The sequence below is a fragment of the Lactuca serriola genome, chromosome 2, assembly GCF_051521515.1.
Source record: "Lactuca serriola cultivar US96UC23 chromosome 2, Lser_US96UC23_V15, whole genome shotgun sequence".
Classification (NCBI taxonomy): domain Eukaryota; kingdom Viridiplantae; phylum Streptophyta; class Magnoliopsida; order Asterales; family Asteraceae; genus Lactuca; species Lactuca serriola.
In genome coordinates, this window is record NC_136409.1 from 207,568,079 (window position 1) to 207,590,000 (window position 21,922).

The 21,922-nt window shown below is 32.2% G+C and overlaps 2 protein-coding genes across 2 annotated transcripts; both read left to right on the forward strand.

Annotated features, from left to right (window-relative positions):
• Nucleotides 1–7,344: 7,344 nt before the first annotated feature.
• On the forward strand, nucleotides 7,345–8,030 carry LOC145090762 (miraculin-like). The gene has a single exon (XM_079028845.1). The coding sequence runs from the start codon at nucleotides 7,372–7,374 to the stop codon at nucleotides 7,966–7,968; it is 597 nt and encodes a 198-aa protein (XP_078884971.1). The 5' UTR covers nucleotides 7,345–7,371; the 3' UTR covers nucleotides 7,969–8,030.
• Nucleotides 8,031–17,842: 9,812 nt separating this feature from the next.
• Nucleotides 17,843–18,528, forward strand: LOC145090763 (miraculin-like). The gene has a single exon (XM_079028846.1). It carries the CDS (start codon nucleotides 17,870–17,872, stop codon nucleotides 18,464–18,466), a length of 597 nt encoding a protein of 198 aa, XP_078884972.1. The 5' UTR covers nucleotides 17,843–17,869; the 3' UTR covers nucleotides 18,467–18,528.
• Nucleotides 18,529–21,922: the final 3,394 nt, after the last annotated feature.

Genomic DNA, 21,922 nt, shown 5'->3' on the forward strand with positions numbered 1-21,922 from the left:
TTTCCAACATGTCATCAGCATATGGTAAGATGACGATGTAAGACGATTTTTACTTCTTTAGATAGAAACAACGATCAATCTGACATCTCATGTACCCATTCATCTTCATGAAATTATCAAACTTCAAGTAGGATTTACTTGGAGCTTGCTTAAACCTATAAAGTTTTTCTTCAACATGCATACTAAGTGTTCTTTTCCATCTATCTAAAAAATTTATGGTTGTGCCATGTAGATAGATATCTTAATAAGAGTCGCCATTCATGAAATTCTTCTTCACATCCAACTACTTTAGATATAAATCTTCTCTAACAACTATTCCAAGAACTATTTTAATTCTAGTCATCTTCATAGTTGGTGATAAAATTTCATTGTAATCGGTTCTTCCCTTCTATTGGGACCCTTTTAGCACCAAACACGGTACCCTACGTCATCCAAAAATAATAGCCAATAAAAAATCATTTCTTTCCTTTTGTATATAAATTGTCTTTATTCACATCATTGACTCTAATGTAAGATACATATCCGAAAACCTTTAGGTGTGTAAGGGATATCTAATGACCTTGCCATTCCTTTTCTAAAATTTTTTTTATTACCATATATCAATCAAATTATGAAACAGTGGTAATATAGTTAAATGAATTGTTATCAACATTACAATGGTAATATAGTTAAAAGAATTGTTATCAACATTACAATATCATTCTTTTAGGTAAGTAAAGTTTTTTCACATATATTATTTTAGAGGTGAAATTTGGTTTGCACTTCAATAACATAATGTTATAGAGACATTAAAGTTGGTTTTGAACAATTTGATTTTATAAACGACACAAAAACTATTCATTTTACTATATTATCATTGTTTCTAAGTAAGTAAAAAGTTTTCATAGATGTTTTTTGGAGACAAAATTCATTGTACACTTTAATAACTTAACCTTAAATATATTAAAATTGATCTTGGATAATTTTATTTTAGTTAAAAATGACACTAAAACAACTCATAAATCTTTATTAATAATTTGTTATCAACATTGTGTTATCATTATTTCGAGGTAAGTAGAGTTTTTTAAATGCTTTTAGCTAAAATTCATTGTGAACTTCAATAACATAACGTTATAGTTATCAAAGTTAATTTGATTTTAGAAATGATACTAAAACAATTCGTACAACTATATTAACAACTTATTATCAGTATTATTGTATCATTGTTTCTAGGTAAGTAAGTGCTTTTACAAATGTTCTTTAGAGCTAAAATTCAGGATGCACTTCTATAATATAACTTCTAAAGATATTAAAATTGATCTTTTGATAGTTTTATTTGATAAATGAAACTAATGTTCTTTGTTAGGTTCTCCTAGGGTTCCCACCTTAACATGCCGTCAACTGCTGAAAGATCCCTATTAATGTTAGCTAACTACCTTGTGAATACAGTTACATGCAACAAGGCCTAAATAATCGTTTGGCTAACAGACCTAACCCTACAACGGGTGGACTCAAACACAAGCTACACAATAGGGTCGAATCAATTATTGTAAAAATATTTAACCATTGCAACATATAATTTAACATATTCATCTAATAGTTAACCCGCACTAATATGAACCCTACAAAGCACAAAGCAAACAACATTCAAGTAGTAAAACTCTATAGAACACAAAACATCAACATGCATCCTTCCTAATAGGCATCTCTCCTAATAGCGATTCTATCATTCAATCCTCAGCATATCCTTACGCTAACTTTTAAAATGCAAACATTTTATAGTATATATAACATAACATGTATGGATATTCTGGGAATCACTTACTTGATCTCGGCTGATAGCGCACATCGTGCCACTTTCATAAAATAAATACTTTTTATAAAATTCATTTTTTTTTCAAACATATTACAAATTCCTTAGTTTGAGTTAAAACACACCTGAGAGTCTGTCCGAATCGCTCAAACCAAGGCTCTTAGACCAACTTGTAACAACTCAAAATCCCAAGTAATTTTTTTTCTATTTAATAACCAACCAAATGCATTCATTCATTAAAAGGTATCCATGTATTAAAAAAGTGTTTCTAAACAACATCAGAGTAATGATGGGTGGCGGCCTTATACCAGCCTCCACGAGAAATGAGTGATGCCCACTTGACGTTGTCCAAGCCAACCAAGAAGTCAATAATGGCCTGCCATTGACATTCACACCGGTGAACCCCAAGAAAGGTGTCATTCGAGAATCAACAGATCTCAACATTATATTCTTGGCTGCATCGACCTGCATTCAGTCGAATGTATGGATGCTTGAGGAGTACGATGGACAACTAATCGTAACAAGTCATGGAGTGGCGGGAAACCCTGGTCAGGAAACCATCAGTAACTAGTTTAAGATAGAGAAGTATGAGGATCATTACAAACTTATGTTCTGCTCGACTGTATGCGACATTTGCAAGCCTGTTTTTGGAAATATTGGTGTTGTAATTGCTAAAAACGGAAGTAGACGTTTGGCTATTAGTGAAGTGCCTCTTAAGATTATGTTTAAGAAGGCATAAAGACTTTTATTTTTTATTTTCACAATAAACTATTTTACTTTAATATACTTATCTTTGAATTATATGCAAGATAAACGACCGTGGACCATTACATTATATAAATAATTAATTAACATTTGTTCTTTAAGGTTTTATGCAACAAAGTGATAGGTTTGATTGAATTTTAGACTTGAAATATTTCTTTTATTGGTATTTCTTAGTATATAAAGTGCAAATTATTTATATTTATATTATACAATAGAATAACTTGGAACAACAATTGAAATCATACATATATCTCATTGAAAATTCTTGTCAAATTACAACTCCCATCTCATTTATCTAATTAGAATAGTGGAGGTTGTAGTGCGTTACGTGATTTCGTTAATTCTATAGTTTACATGGTATGTATAATTATTTGTGTAAGTTATAGATGAGATATATAAATACAAAACAATTTAAAAATATACAAAAGTAGAAACCTATTTATTAAAACAAATAATAAATAATTACACATTAACAACTAAAATGAAAAAAATGGACCAAAATTGTAATTTTCTAACTTAAAAACTAAAGCGAGCATATACAAAATTAATCATTTTCTTAATTTTAGAACTAAAAACTAGGTTTTTTTTTTGAAATTGAAGTTCTTACGTTTGTCAAATTTGTCAATATGATGATTTTTGTTCGTTAATTCCCAAAGTTTGCCAAGTTTTTTTTTTTTAAATTTTATTTATTTTTTCATTTTTTACTTGTAAAGCCAAGTTTCCAACATGTCATCAGCATATGGTAAGATAAAGATGTAAGATGATTTTATCTTCTTTAGATAGAAACAACGATCAATCTGACATCTCATGTACCTATTCATCTTCATGAAATTATCAAACTTCAAGTACCATTTACTTGGAGCTTGCTTAAACCTATAAAGTTTTTCTTCAGCGTGTATACTAAGTTTTCTTTTCCTTCTATCTAAAAAAATTATGGTTGTGCCATGTAGATATCTTAATAAGAGTCGCCATTCAAGAAATTCTTCTTCACATCCAACTACTTTAGATGTAAATCATCTGTAACGATAATTCCAAGAACTATTTTAATTGTAGTCATCTTCATAGTTGGTGATGAAATTTAACTGTTTCTATTGGGACCATTTTACCACACAAAAACGGTACCCTATGTTATCCAAAAACCATAGCCAATAAAAAAACCATTTCTTTCCTTTTGATATAACTTGTCTTTATTCGCATCATTGACTCTAATGTAAGATACATATCCGAAAACCTTTAGGTGTGTAAGGGATATCTAATGACCTTGCCATTCCTTTTCTAAAATTGTTTTTAGTACCATTTATCAATCAAATTATGAAACAGTGGTAATATAGTTAAATGAATTGTTATCAACATTATAATGGTAATATAGTTAAAAGAATTGTTATCAACATTACATTATCATTCTTCTAGATAAGTAAAGTTTTTTCACATATATTATTTTAGAGATGAAATTCGTTGTGCACTTCAATAACATAATGTTATAGAGACATTAAAGTTGGTTTTGAACACTTTGATTTTATAAACGACACAAAGACTATTCATTTTACTATATTATCATTGTTTCTAAGTAAGTAAAAAGTTTTTATAGATGTTTTTTGGAGACGGAATTCATTGTACACTTTAATAACTTAACTTTAAATATATTAAAATTGATCTTGGATAATTTTATTTTAGTTAAAAATAACACTAAAACAATTCATAAATCTTTATTAATAATTTGCTATCAACATTGTGTTATCATTCTTTGGAGGTAAGTAGAGTTTTTTAAATGCTTTTAGCTAAAATTCATTGTGAACTTCAATAACATAACGTTATAGTTATCAAAGTTAATTTGATTTTAGAAATGATACTAAAACAATTCATACAACTATATTAACAACTTGTTATCAATATTATTATATCATTGTTTCTAGGTAAGTAAGTGCTTTTACAAATGTTCTTTAGAGCTAAAATTCATGATGAACTTTTATAATATAACTTCAAAGATATTAAAATTGATCTTTTCATAGTTTTATTTCAGAAATGAAACTAATGTTCTTTCTTAGGTTCTCCCAGGGTTCCCACCTTAACTTGCCATCAACTGCTGAAAGATCCCTACTAATGTCAGCTAACTACCTTGTGAATACAATTACATGCAACAAGGCCTAAATAATCGTTTGGCTAATAGATCCAACCCTACAACGGGTGGACTCAAACACGAGCTACGCAATAGGTCCGAATCAATTATTGTAAAATTATTTAACCCTTGTAACATGTAATTTAACATATTCATTTAATAGTTAACCCACACTAATATGAACCCTACAAAGCACAAAGCAATCAACATTCGAGTAGTAAAACTGTATAGAGCACAAAACATCAACATACATCTAATAGGCATTCTATCATTCAATCCTCAACATATCCTTATGCTAACTTCTAAATTGCAAACATTTTATAGTACATATAACATAACATGTATGGATATTCTGGGAATCACTTACTTGAGCGCGGCTGATTGCACACATCGTGCCCCTTTCATAAAAAAAAATACTTTTTAGAAAATTCATTTTTTTCAAATAGGTTACAAATTCCTTAGTTTGAGTTTAAACACACCTAAGAGTCTGTCCGAATCCCTCAAACCAATGCTCTTATACCAACTTGTAACATCTCAAAATCCCAAGTAATTTTTTTTCTATTTAATAACCACCCAAACTCATTCATTCATTAAATGGTATCCAAATATAAAAAAAAAGTTTGTAAACAACATCAGAGTAATGATAAAATCAAAGGCGTGGACTCTCGATTTGGGGGGTGTGGCAATAAAGTAAAAAAAAAAGATTTGTGATCACTAAATATTTTTTTATGTATTTTTTTAATGATTTTAAGGTTTTTTAGGGTTTATATAGAACCTAAACCTATATATATATATATATATATATATATATATATAATGATAAAAGAAAAGACAAAAATATAAAAGTAACGGCAAAATGGTGTTTTTAAATGGACTAAGGATGTACAATGCAATTTCTTTAAACTACATGATGCATCTTGTCGATTTTTCAAAGGTCGGACTTAAACTGATCAAACCATAAGGACCAAAACTTTAATTAATTCTATATTTGATCATCGAAATAAGGTCATCTGGATCCAAAACTGGAAGCAAGCATAGGTGATTTTGATGAATCGTCTTCAGAGTTTCAACTATGGTTTCGATGAAGAGACTTTTGTTCCTTAACCTTTGTTTTTGTGGCTCCAAGTCCAACCATGGCGACCGCTATAGAGGAGGTACAGTAGGTTATATATGAAACTTCAATTTGGGCGGAATACGGTGTAGCATGTCCTGCACGGGTAACATTCAGAGCTTCAATTTTTCTAATTTGGAATCAATTTCCGTCCATCTTGCCAATGATATGTTATAGGTTCAAAGGCTTGCAGGTTTTCAGAACATGGGAAGAAGAGGGTAAGTCTGTCACCTCCACCATCTCACCCCACGGTTTTACAAAACATGGGAAGAAGGTGTTAAAATTTATAGTGTTTTTCGTATGTAGGGACATATATACTGTTATGAAATGTCGAAGGAGGAATGCTATCGACGACGGTGACCTTTGACACAAAAGGTAGGGATGTCGGCGATGACAGAGAATTGGGAAGATGAAGATGGTAATACATTGTGAACATAGGGGTGCGGACATATTAAACAATCCACATCAGTGTAATGTCACTAATCTTTCAATTGTGCCATATCAGCTTTGCAATGACTACATACATTAGTACAATAACATTCATATTTCAAAAGTAAATACTTTATATATATATATATATATATATATATATATATACTATTAATATTTACTAATATTTGTTAAATAATAATTATAATTAAAATTAAAATGATATGCTATATATATATATATATATATATATATATATATATATATATATATATATACATATTGTTGCATGTCAAAATAAATAGCATATATAAAAAATAATCGTAACATATATTTCTTGCCATCACTCAAAATAAATATTATATATGAATCCCTATAGTATATAAAGTATGATATATGTGCCCTTTAAAAGAATTACAACACATCCATATAATATACAATAATAATGATATGGCCTACCTAAAGCCTTTGCAAGCCTTTCAACAATTGAAAGAAGAAGGCTGAGGTGACTTTCAATATATACTCAGTTGGATTTACAAGATGAAATAAAGCACCAATGTGAGTGCTCTTAGCATTTTATTTTAGTTTTATCTCATTTACATAAATGTTCCTTCAAGTTTCTAAATAAAAAATAAAAGAAATGGATAAGGGTAGGTAAGTTATTTCATAAATACTTAACCTCTTTTTCTTTAACAAAGTTAGCCAAAATGACAAACCGTGCTTGATTTTGAAACCACAAGGGTCAGCTGTGTAACGCCAAACAAAAATATTCTAAACGGGTTACTTTTTAGAAACCACAGGGACCATTTTTGAAATTTTGTCATCCGGTTATGACCAAATTGCATGCTATACAACCTAATTGGCTGTTACCTTGTTAAATTGCATTTAATATATTTGAAATTTTGTCATCCGGTTATGACCAAATTGCATGCTATACAACCTAATTGGCTGTTACCTTGTTAAATTGCATTTAATATATTTGTAACGTCAACGCCTAACCTTAATGAGATAGGATTGTTTGACTTGTACAAACAGTTACGTGCAGTCTGCAACCATTCCCAAATTCATACCAATGGTCCCCATTATAAATACATGTTATCTCTATGAAACTTAAACCACACCTTAAATTGATCTATAAGTCTTTAGAAAAATAACTACATGCTCAAGATGAAAACATTGTTACTACTTCTGTTCTCCACAATCTCGCTTTCAATGGGACAACCATCTCCAAATCAACTTCGAGACCTTGATGGGAACTTGGTACGTTCTGGTACTAAGTACTATATCTTACCTGTGATCCGAGGAATGGGTGGCGGCCTTATACCAGCCTCCACGAGAAATGAGTCATGCCCACTTGACGTTGTCCAAGCCAACCAAGAAGTCAATAATGGCATGCCTTTAACATTCACACCGGTGAACCCCAAGAAAGGTGTCATTCGGGAATCAACAGATCTCAACATTATATTCTCGGCTGCATCGACCTGCATTCAGTCGAATGTATGGATGCTTGAGGAGTACGATGGACAACTAATCGTAACAAGTCATGGAGTGGCGGGAAACCCTGGTCAGGAAACCATCAGTAACTGGTTTAAGATAGAGAAGTATGAGGATCATTACAAACTTGTGGTCTGCCCGACTGTATGTGACATTTGCAAGCCTGTTTGTGGAAATATTGGTGTTGTAATTGCTAAAAATGGAAGTAGACGTTTGGCTATTAGTGAAGTGCCTCTTAAGATTATGTTTAAGAAGGCATAAAGACTTTTATTTTTTATATTCAGGAAAATATTTTCATAAATTAAAAAATCGATTCATTTTCATGATTTTTGTATGAATCTATTTTTTAGCGTTTTTATATCTATGAATATTAACCATCAGTCAATGGTTGGAGTAATAGTTGCAATTCCTAATTAAAAAAAAAGTAGCATCTAATCAATGAACCCAATAACATATTAACGTTATCGTGGTATTAAAAGATTATTGTTGTAATAAATATGTATAACCGAAGGGTTTGTATAAGAGGAGACAATATTGTGACTGCCTAGTGTGTATCTTCAATTATGCTTAGAGAAATCATAACGTACATTCATCTTTTTCTATATGGTTCTGCGCATTTTGCATATTTGAAGTTTGGATCTTGGGAGAATCAAGATTCATCATAGTCGCCTTCTAAAAGTTCACAGGTCCATTCTAAACAAAAGATTCAAGTTTCATTAAACACTTCTAAAACATAGCTTAAAAGCAAAATTGCAACTCACCAATAAGTCATTCGTAGACTCAAATTTTGCCACTTCAAATAAAGTTGAATCCCAATTGGCATTCAACTGTGTTGCTACAACAATTAGCACTTTCATTTTTGTCTGGATATCATGTGCAATAGCAAATAACTTGCCACCCATGTGCAATAGCATTTAATACCTTTGTTTCTCTAAAGAAGCGAGACACAAAGACCCAATAGCCTTCAAGTATGATTCTTAATGGATATCTATTCATAGTCAGATAATTTAGAGAAAACATGAATAGCTGTTTTGGAATCAAAATTTAGAAACATGGTTCTAGCATTTCATCGAGCAGTGGGTGTGCATACTCAAACTTGCTCTCAAATATCAACACAAGCGGGCCTATATACTCATTTGTCGTCGCTATTGATGTTGTCTCTATTGACATTCCGGCCACCGGCCGGAGTTTTTCTAGCAAAGCTTCCCGGAGTTATGGGTCGTCGCAATTGGTCCACGTCGTCCCTAAAGGTGTCGTTGCTAATGTCTTTTTTCTTTTTTTGAGAAAAAACATATTTTTTTATGATAATAGTTTATATATATATATATATATATATATATATATATATATATATATTATAAAATGCAGATTTGATAAAAATACATAAATAAATACATACCGCATTACATAAAACATCAAATATACCATATTACATAAACTATCTAATAAATCCCAAATAAACATCTACTATATCATCCATAAACTATCTAATAAATCCAAAATAACATCACCCATAACATAAAACAAGAAATACTATGTGTCTGTCTTCCTCATCATTGTTTTCGTCGTTGTTGACTTGGTTTTTAAACGAGCGGATAATGTTTCCAATGACCATCACAAATGCCGAGTTTTGAAGAAAAGCATTCACATCAACATCCTACTATGTGTCTTCGTCTTCCCCATCAATTAAGTCTTTAACAATTTAACAAACTACCGAGCTACCAAAAATTACTACAAATACATCAAGTTCTTAACAATATAAAAAACCTAAAAAAATTCTTTAAGAATTTAACAAGTACCTGTGTTGGTTGTGGTGCTTGTGACTGTGACTACCATTAGGATGGAGCACTTGTACCTGCAACTGAAGAAGATATAGGCCCAATGCCTCTCACATGCCCCCTTCATTACCCAACACCTTCATAAATATTGTAATCAAATCAATGACGTCTGGATCACCACCAGAGTCGGCTTTGTGATAAGTCTGTAGAGCAACCTCAGCAACTAAGGCATTCTGTATTTCACAAAGATTGTTAATATACGTTAAAACTAACACACACACACACACATAGAAAAGCCAATAATATACTTCATTTTTAAGTAATAATAACTTACATATTGCTCTTCAACCAAAGGATCAACAAATTCCTCTTTTTTTTTTTCACATGTGCACGATGAAATACTTCAAGTCTATTCAAATTATGTTTAACATTATAAAATATGTTATACTTGAACAAACATTAAAAAATATGTTATAACTGAATAAACATTATTGTAACTTATTTTCTTGAAACAAACACTACCGTAGCTGCATGTCCCTTCACGATTCTTAACTACTTGCTTCTTCCGACATTCTTTATTTCCAGTGGATCGTTTTGATGCTTTTCTGTTAAGAAGTGGTCAATAGTAGCATTACAACGTTGTAGATCCATACCCGTAGGGCTTGAGCCCTTGCTCCCTCTACAAACCCCTGCAAAACCAGTCAGACGATTTTTTGCAATATTTTTGCGGCCTCTATACCGCAAGCATATTCGATTGTTCAGTGATGCTCAATAAGTTGGAGCCATGGGACCATTTATAATCGATCCAAAATCAAACCATCTCTACAAAAAAAAGAGAAATTAAAAATAAATCAAAATTAAACAATATTAAATATTTAATGTTATAAATAATTTACCGAAAGATACTGGAACACGCCAACCCTTTCGGCTTCAGAAACGTCTATTCATGTGTCCTTGTCAAAACCGATGTCCCGCCACATATAGCTCCCAACCTCCCGAATGAAACATTCGTTGTGACATCCCCAATTTCATGGCTAGAAAAAACCGATTTGTTTATGCTTTGTTTTTAAAATCAGAGTAATCTTTTAGAGAAAGCAGTTGCGGAATTTGTTCCCAAAACAAAATATGATAAAAATTTATCAAAAAATTTCTCAAAGAGACTGTATTTTCATTAAATAACAAAGTCTCGGGATGTCATGTTCCGATACAGACCAAAAGCATAAACAGTACAATACAGACCTTACAACAGTTATTTATAACTACTGGTCTATAATCCAAAATCTATCGTCAAGTCATCTGACTTATACTCTTGTGTCATTATCTGTAATACAAAAAAAACTGAGTGGGTAAGGCTTGGAAGCCTGGTGAGCATATAGGTTTTTCAACCCACAATGTTATATGATATAAGTATATATATTAGAACTCACAAACTTAAACAATTTCACCATACAAAACAACTTTTATCCTACCCCATTGATCCTCACAACGACACAATCTAAACTCTCGTATCTAAAACCTTCCTCTTTACTTGATCCCTACTCATGGATCTAAAATTATTCTCTTCACCTGATCCATACTCCCGGATCTAAAACTAATCTCCTGATCTGATCCATACTCCCGGATCAATAATTGTGCCTAATCCATACTCCAGAAATAGAGACAATTAACTATACCTAAATCCTGATATGATCCATACTACTGTGCCCAACCCATTCTCCCAGAATAGGGACAATTAACTTAGTCTTAATCAATACTCCCAGACTAATAAAAAGTTTATATCTTTACCTGATCCATACTTCCGGATCTAAAACTAACCTCTTGATCTCATTATCTAACTTATCTTTTACCACACACCAACTATCCCATCTACCCATGTTCTACCCAACATATTTGTAGATATAAAATACATATACAGTTTAACTCATTTTAAACTATATAAAACATCCATTCCACACTCATATTAAATAAACAACAATATATAAACACATAGCACGTATTTCATAGCAAATACTACATGTCTATGTGTTAGAAGAAACTGGACCTCACGCGGGCAGAGCTCGAAACTTTTTTCTTCTCGGGATCTTCGGGGCTTTGGGACTCGCTTCGGGTGTCAGGATGATACAGTGGGGAGGCTGAACCTACGAATGCGGCACGTAGGAGCGGGTTCCAGTCCTATCCGATAAGACTTCTGAGTCAGCAGCGACATGGCTGATCTGAGGCCTAGCAATGAACGAGGGGCGTACCCCTTCCGAATGCGAGGCGTTCCTGCTTTGGGGCGCGTGCCTTGAACTTCAGAAATTCATAACTTTCACATACGATCTCCGTTTTAGACGTTCTATATATCCACGCGTAGGTGAGACTAAGCCTACACCTTTCGTTTAGACTCTGTCGGCTAATTTTGACTTTATTTTTATTATATTATTTTTAGTATGCCGGGACAGAAAAACTCCGTTAGAATTTTATAACTTCTTCATCCGATGTTTGTTTTCATCTGTCTTTTTACCGTTGGACTACTAACGACGAGATCTTCGATTCTCATTTAGATTGTTTTGGCCAAATATCACTTGATCTCAATTTCGAGATTTGGGCTGTATACGGCTAAGTCGAAACTTAGAAAAATCATAACTTCCTCATACGAAGTCAGATTTAGACGTTCTTTTTATGCACGCTCTCGGTTTAACATATTCTACAATTTTCGTTTAGATCACTAAGGCTAAATGTCGCTCTATTGTAAATTCACTATTTACGTCGCGCTGTGTCGTGCCGGTTCTGTCGCGAAACTTCGATAGGTCATAACTTCTTCGTTATAACTCGGATTTCAGCGTTCTTTATATGTACGGAATCTGTGTAACATATACTACAACTTAGTTAAGATTACTCCTTCTAAATAATCTTCCATCAAAAAGTCATTTTTGACGCTTGTCGTCTCTAAATTGACTAGCCCGGATCTACGGGCGTTACATTCGTATACCTCCCCAATTGGCATGTGAGTATTTATTCCGAATATTATCTTAAGAGGGCAGTTGCCATTAGCTGCAAATAGTTTGTACATTTTTTTATTTACTGCCATGCCTCTTCGTTTCGGAGGCACCGTTGCATAAAAAATATTAGTCAAAGTAATTTTTTATATAGATACAATATGAAATACAATGAATTAAAATAAATCTTAATTACCATCGTTCTAGTGATCACCAAAACCTCCACCGAACGGATGTAGTGGCTTGTCACCACCATCACTTCCATGGCCCATCACAGCAGCAATGAAATGGAGCAATGCAATCCAAAAAAAAATGACATCCTAAAAAATTATAACACGATATGAATATATATATATATATATATATATATATATATATATATATATATACACAAATATAATATGATATGATTACAACATGAGAAATTAAATATCCTCCTACCTTTTGTTCCTATTTTTCTTTCTACCTATTTAAGATGACCACAAATATACAAATTTAACATTTCAATTGAATTTATTTTAAATTTAATGACACTTGTCACCATCTAAAATAGGTAGTAAGATAGTAGGAACAAAAATTAGGAGGATATTTAATTTCTCTTACAACAAATACAAACTTTATTTTACTAGTCAAATGTAAGGATTTTTTTAATCATTCTTGCCCTCAAACACTTCAGTTTCTGCTGACACATCACTATCATAATCAGAATCTTCCTCATCATAATCAGTCTCGCAATCAGACACATTATTGATGATACTCATTGGTGGGTCAACTTCAATATCATCTTCAACAAACTGAGAATTTTGAAAATACCGGCTAAAGTCGATTGAGATAGTGAAATTCAAAGAATCATTACTAAGAATGACATTAGTTGGATCATTGTCGACATTTTCAATGGGATCATGGTCGACATCGTTCATTGGTAGATCCCAAATTCTTCTATGATTAACATTTTCAACAACCCACTGTTGGTTGTCATTTTCGTCACTTCGAGAAGGTTCTTGGATATAAAATACTTGTGTGGCCTACGTAGCAAATATGAGTTGATCTTCGCTGCTCAATTCACATTGTGGGTCAATACTGGTGAAATTATTATCATATTTAACTCCTACAGTATCGAACCACTTGCAACGAAAAAGTACGGTGGAATAGTTATAAAGATAATGCAACTCGATAATTTCTTCTAGCTGACCATAATATATCTGCTTATTCTCTCCCTCAGTTAGAACCCCCGAGTTTTGTGTTGATCGTTGGGCGTCACACATAAGTGTCATAAACCTAACACCATTCACTATGCAAACAGTGTAAGTAAAGGCATTCGCATGCGCACTGATTGAAAGAGCCGATAACTCCTTGTTAAACTCTAAAGATTTTTGTTTTTGCATATCATAGACCTTATGAAGGAACCATTTAGGGAATTAGGTTTTTTCATCACTTTCAGGATGTAATGATTTGAATTCGCTACATTAATGATATATATATATATATATATATATATATATATATATAGGGTTAAGTTCAAATGAGAACACTATTTAATGTGAGAACGTGAGAACACTACTTTATCTTATTATTCTACTATGAATTTAATATGTATGGTATTGTAGTAATTATAATATGAATATATTCAATTTTATATTGCTATTCTACTATAAAATTTATATATATGTGTACTAATTTAGTAACTTCTAATGTGAATGTTAAATATGTAATTGTTCATATATTTGGTGATGAATAATGTCATAAAGGTGTACATACAAAATTTTAATGTGAATATTAATGTGTGATTGTTCGTATATTTGTTGATGAATAATGTCATATCGTTGTATATACAAAATTCATAGTAGAATAGTAACATAAAGTAGTGTTCTCACATTCTCACATTAAAAAGTGTTCTCATTTGAACTTAAGTCTATATATATATATATATATATATATATATATATATATATATATATATATATATATATATATATATATATATATATATATGGAAAAAAGGAGAAATTAAAAATAGACAATGAATTAAAAGATAAGAACACTTATGCAATATACTTTCTGACTTCCTCATAACTATCAAGCACAAACCAATGTAGACGTTTTCTCTCCATTAGACTGAGAATTTTCATTTTCGTTGCGGTAGCCGGTGGACACTTAGACTGAAACACCCATAACTTTGTTTCTTCTATGACAACATCCTCATTTCTTTCGAGGCGATTAAATCGAGTCTCAGCTATAGAACCTTCTGGCCTCGCCTTGTTTCTGACATAGTTTTTTAGTTTTTTCATATACCTTTCGAAGGGTTACATCCATCTCATACATACCGGGCCTCCACAAATAGCTTCATCAGGTAAATGCAAAACTAAATGAACCATAATGTCAAAAAAAAACACAGGATGATAGATCACTTCTAATTTGCACAATATTTTAATAATGGTTGTATTCGCTTCGTTCATATTCTTCATTGATAGTGTTCTTGAACAAAGTTGTTTAAAAAACATACAAAGCTCTACTATTGGTGCATAAACACCTTTGCCCATAATATAACTTCAAAGATATTAAAATTGATCTTTTCATAGTTTTATTTCAGAAATGAAACTAATGTTCTTTCTTAGGTTCTCCCAGGGTTCCCACCTTAACTTGCCATCAACTGCTGAAAGATCCCTACTAATGTCAGCTAACTACCTTGTGAATACAATTACATGCAACAAGGCCTAAATAATCGTTTGGCTAATAGATCCAACCCTACAACGGGTGGACTCAAACACGAGCTACGCAATAGGTCCGAATCAATTATTGTAAAATTATTTAACCCTTGTAACATGTAATTTAACATATTCATTTAATAGTTAACCCACACTAATATGAACCCTACAAAGCACAAAGCAATCAACATTCGAGTAGTAAAACTGTATAGAGCACAAAACATCAACATACATCTAATAGGCATTCTATCATTCAATCCTCAACATATCCTTATGCTAACTTCTAAATTGCAAACATTTTATAGTACATATAACATAACATGTATGGATATTCTGGGAATCACTTACTTGAGCGCGGCTGATTGCACACATCATGCCCCTTTCATAAAAAAAAATACTTTTTAGAAAATTCATTTTTTTCAAATAGGTTACAAATTCCTTAGTTTGAGTTTAAACACACCTAAGAGTCTGTCCGAATCCCTCAAACCAATGCTCTTATACCAACTTGTAACATCTCAAAATCCCAAGTAATTTTTTTTCTATTTAATAACCACCCAAACTCATTCATTCATTAAATGGTATCCAAATATAAAAAAAAAGTTTGTAAACAACATCAGAGTAATGATAAAATCAAAGGCGTGGACTCTCGATTTGGGGGTGTGGCAATAAAGTAAAAAAAAAAGATTTGTGATCACTAAATATTTTTTTATGTATTTTTTTTAATGATTTTAAGGTTTTTTAGGGTTTATATAGAACCTAAACCTCTATATATATATATATATATATATATATATATATATAATGATAAAAGAAAAGACAAAAATATAAAAGTAACGGCAAAATGGTGTTTTTAAATGGACTAAGGATGTACAATGCAATTTCTTTAAACTACATGATGCATCTTGTCGATTTTTCAAAGGTCGGACTTAAACTGATCAAACCATAAGGACCAAAACTTTAATTAATTCTATATTTGATCATCGAAATAAGGTCATCTGGATCCAAAACTGGAAGCAAGCATAGGTGATTTTGATGAATCGTCTTCAGAGTTTCAACTATGGTTTCGATGAAGAGACTTTTGTTCCTTAACCTTTGTTTTTGTGGCTCCAAGTCCATCCATGGCGACCGCTATAGAGGAGGTACAGTAGGTTATATATGAAACTTCAATTTGGGCGGAATACGGTGTAGCATGTCCTGCACGGGTAACATTCAAAGCTTCAATTTTTCTAATTTGGAATCAATTTCCGTCCATCTTGCCAATGATATGTTATAGGTTCAAAGGCTTGCAGGTTTTCAGAACATGGGAAGAAGAGGGTAAGTCTGTCACCTCCACCATCTCACCCCACGGTTTTACAAAACATGGGAAGAAGGTGTTAAAATTTATAGTGTTTTTCGTATGTAGGGACATATATACTGTTATGAAATGTCGAAGGAGGAATGCTATCGACGACGGTGACCTTTGACACAAAAGGTAGGGATGTCGGCGATGACAGAGAATTGGGAAGATGAAGATGGTAATACATTGTGAACATAGGGGTGCGGACATATTAAACAATCCACATCAGTGTAATGTCACTAATCTTTCAATTGTGCCATATCAGCTTTGCAATGACTACATACATTAGTACAATAACATTCATATTTCAAAAGTAAATACTTTATATATATATATATATATATATATATATATATATATATATATATACTATTAATATTTACTAATATTTGTTAAATAATAATTATAATTAAAATTAAAATGATATGCTATATATATATATATATATATATATATATATATATATATATATATATATATATATACATATTGTTGCATGTCAAAATAAATAGCATATATAAAAAATAATCGTAACATATATTTCTTGCTATCACTCAAAATAAATATTATATATGAATCCCTATAGTATATAAAGTATGATATATGTGCCCTTTAAAAGAATTACAACACATCCATATAATATACAATAATAATGATATGGCCTACCTAAAGCCTTTGCAAGCCTTTCAACAATTGAAAGAAGAAGGCTGAGGTGACTTTCAATATATACTCAGTTGGATTTACAAGATGAAATAAAGCACCAATGTGAGTGCTCTTAGCATTTTATTTTAGTTTTATCTCATTTACATAAATGTTCCTTCAAGTTTCTAAATAAAAAATAAAAGAAATGGATAAGGGTAGGTAAGTTATTTCATAAATACTTAACCTCTTTTTCTTTAACAAAGTTAGCCAAAATGACAAACCGTGCTTGATTTTGAAACCACAAGGGTCAGCTGTGTAACGCCAAACAAAAATATTCTAAACGGGTTACTTTTTAGAAACCACAGGGACCATTTTTGAAATTTTGTCATCCGGTTATGACCAAATTGCATGCTATACAACCTAATTGGCTGTTACCTTGTTAAATTGCATTTAATATATTTGAAATTTTGTCATCCGGTTATGACCAAATTGCATGCTATACAACCTAATTGGCTGTTACCTTGTTAAATTGCATTTAATATATTTGTAACGTCAACGCCTAACCTTAATGAGATAGGATTGTTTGACTTGTACAAACAGTTACGTGTAGTCTGCAACCATTCCCAAATTCATACCAATGGTCCCCATTATAAATACATGTTATCTCTATGAAACTTAAACCACACCTTAAATTGATCTATAAGTCTTTAGAAAAATAACTACATGCTCAAGATGAAAACATTGTTACTACTTCTGTTCTCCACAATCTCGCTTTCAATGGGACAACCATCTCCAAATCAACTTCGAGACCTTGATGGGAACTTGGTACGTTCTGGTACTAAGTACTATATCTTACCTGTGATCCGAGGAATGGGTGGCGGCCTTATACCAGCCTCCACGAGAAATGAGTCATGCCCACTTGACGTTGTCCAAGCCAACCAAGAAGTCAATAATGGCATGCCTTTAACATTCACACCGGTGAACCCCAAGAAAGGTGTCATTCGGGAATCAACAGATCTCAACATTATATTCTCGGCTGCATCGACCTGCATTCAGTCGAATGTATGGATGCTTGAGGAGTACGATGGACAACTAATCGTAACAAGTCATGGAGTGGCGGGAAACCCTGGTCAGGAAACCATCAGTAACTGGTTTAAGATAGAGAAGTATGAGGATCATTACAAACTTGTGGTCTGCCCGACTGTATGTGACATTTGCAAGCCTGTTTGTGGAAATATTGGTGTTGTAATTGCTAAAAATGGAAGTAGACGTTTGGCTATTAGTGAAGTGCCTCTTAAGATTATGTTTAAGAAGGCATAAAGACTTTTATTTTTTATATTCAGGAAAATATTTTCATAAATTAAAAAATCGATTCATTTTCATGATTTTTGTATGAATCTATTTTTTAGCGTTTTTATATCTATGAATATTAACCATCAGTCAATGGTTGGAGTAATAGTTGCAATTCCTAATTAAAAAAAAAGTAGCATCTAATCAATGAACCCAATAACATATTAACGTTATCGTGGTATTAAAAGATTATTGTTGTAATAAATATGTATAACCGAAGGGTTTGTATAAGAGGAGACAATATTGTGACTGCCTAGTGTGTATCTTCAATTATGCTTAGAGAAATCATAACGTACATTCATCTTTTTCTATATGGTTCTGCGCATTTTGCATATTTGAAGTTTGGATCTTGGGAGAATCAAGATTCATCATAGTCGCCTTCTAAAAGTTCACAGGTCCATTCTAAACAAAAGATTCAAGTTTCATTAAACACTTCTAAAACATAGCTTAAAAGCAAAATTGCAACTCACCAATAAGTCATTCGTAGACTCAAATTTTGCCACTTCAAATAAAGTTGAATCCCAATTGGCATTCAACTGTGTTGCTACAACAATTAGCACTTTCATTTTTGTCTGGATATCATGTGCAATAGCAAATAACTTGCCACCCATGTGCAATAGCATTTAATACCTTTGTTTCTCTAAAGAAGCGAGACACAAAGACCCAATAGCCTTCAAGTATGATTCTTAATGGATATCTATTCATAGTCAGATAATTTAGAGAAAACATGAATAGCTGTTTTGGAATCAAAATTTAGAAACATGGTTCTAGCATTTCATCGAGCAGTGGGTGTGCATACTCAAACTTGCTCTCAAATATCAACACAAGCGGGCCTATATACTCATTTGTCGTCGCTATTGATGTTGTCTCTATTGACATTCCGGCCACCGGCCGGAGTTTTTCTAGCAAAGCTTCCCGGAGTTATGGGTCGTCGCAATTGGTCCACGTCGTCCCTAAAGGTGTCGTTGCTAATGTCTTTTTTCTTTTTTTGAGAAAAAACATATTTTTTTATGATAATAGTTATATATATATATATATATATATATATATATATATATATATATATATTATAAAATGCAGATTTGATAAAAATACATAAATAAATACATACCGCATTACATAAAACATCAAATATACCATATTACATAAACTATCTAATAAATCCCAAATAAACATCTACTATATCATCCATAAACTATCTAATAAATCCAAAATAACATCACCCATAACATAAAACAAGAAATACTATGTGTCTGTCTTCCTCATCATTGTTTTCGTCGTTGTTGACTTGGTTTTTAAACGAGCGGATAATGTTTCCAATGACCATCACAAATGCCGAGTTTTGAAGAAAAGCATTCACATCAACATCCTACTATGTGTCTTCGTCTTCCCCATCAATTAAGTCTTTAACAATTTAACAAACTACCGAGCTACCAAAAATTACTACAAATACATCAAGTTCTTAACAATATAAAAAACCTAAAAAAATTCTTTAAGAATTTAACAAGTACCTGTGTTGGTTGTGGTGCTTGTGACTGTGACTACCATTAGGATGGAGCACTTGTACCTGCAACTGAAGAAGATATAGGCCCAATGCCTCTCACATGCCCCCTTCATTACCCAACACCTTCATAAATATTGTAATCAAATCAATGACGTCTGGATCACCACCAGAGTCGGCTTTGTGATAAGTCTGTAGAGCAACCTCAGCAACTAAGGCATTCTGTATTTCACAAAGATTGTTAATATACGTTAAAACTAACACACACACACACACACACACATAGAAAAGCCAATAATATACTTCATTTTTAAGTAATAATAACTTACATATTGCTCTTCAACCAAAGGATCAACAAATTCCTCTTTTTTTTTTTCACATGTGCACGATGAAATACTTCAAGTCTATTCAAATTATGTTTAACATTATAAAATATGTTATACTTGAACAAACATTAAAAAATATGTTATAACTGAATAAACATTATTGTAACTTATTTTCTTGAAACAAACACTACCGTAGCTGCATGTCCCTTCACGATTCTTAACTACTTGCTTCTTCCGACATTCTTTATTTCCAGTGGATCGTTTTGATGCTTTTCTGTTAAGAAGTGGTCAATAGTAGCATTACAACGTTGTAGATCCATACCCGTAGGGCTTGAGCCCTTGCTCCCTCTACAAACCCCTGCAAAACCAGTCAGACGATTTTTTGCAATATTTTTGCGGCCTCTATACCGCAAGCATATTCGATTGTTCAGTGATGCTCAATAAGTTGGAGCCATGGGACCATTTATAATCGATCCAAAATCAAACCATCTCTACAAAAAAAAGAGAAATTAAAAATAAATCAAAATTAAACAATATTAAATATTTAATGTTATAAATAATTTACCGAAAGATACTGGAACACGCCAACCCTTTCGGCTTCAGAAACGTCTATTCATGTGTCCTTGTCAAAACCGATGTCCCGCCACATATAGCTCCCAACCTCCCGAATGAAACATTCGTTGTGACATCCCCAATTTCATGGCTAGAAAAAACCGATTTGTTTATGCTTTGTTTTTAAAATCAGAGTAATCTTTTAGAGAAAGCAGTTGCGGAATTTGTTCCCAAAACAAAATATGATAAAAATTTATCAAAAAATTTCTCAAAGAGACTGTATTTTCATTAAATAACAAAGTCTCGGGATGTCATGTTCCGATACAGACCAAAAGCATAAACAGTACAATACAGACCTTACAACAGTTATTTATAACTACTGGTCTATAATCCAAAATCTATCGTCAAGTCATCTGACTTATACTCTTGTGTCATTATCTGTAATACAAAAAAAACTGAGTGGGTAAGGCTTGGAAGCCTGGTGAGCATATAGGTTTTTCAACCCACAATGTTATATGATATAAGTATATATATTAGAACTCACAAACTTAAACAATTTCACCATACAAAACAACTTTTATCCTACCCCATTGATCCTCACAACGACACAATCTAAACTCTCGTATCTAAAACCTTCCTCTTTACTTGATCCCTACTCATGGATCTAAAATTATTCTCTTCACCTGATCCATACTCCCGGATCTAAAACTAATCTCCTGATCTGATCCATACTCCCGGATCAATAATTGTGCCTAATCCATACTCCAGAAATAGAGACAATTAACTATACCTAAATCCTGATATGATCCATACTACTGTGCCCAACCCATTCTCCCAGAATAGGGACAATTAACTTAGTCTTAATCAATACTCCCAGACTAATAAAAAGTTTATATCTTTACCTGATCCATACTTCCGGATCTAAAACTAACCTCTTGATCTCATTATCTAACTTATCTTTTACCACACACCAACTATCCCATCTACCCATGTTCTACCCAACATATTTGTAGATATAAAATACATATACAGTTTAACTCATTTTAA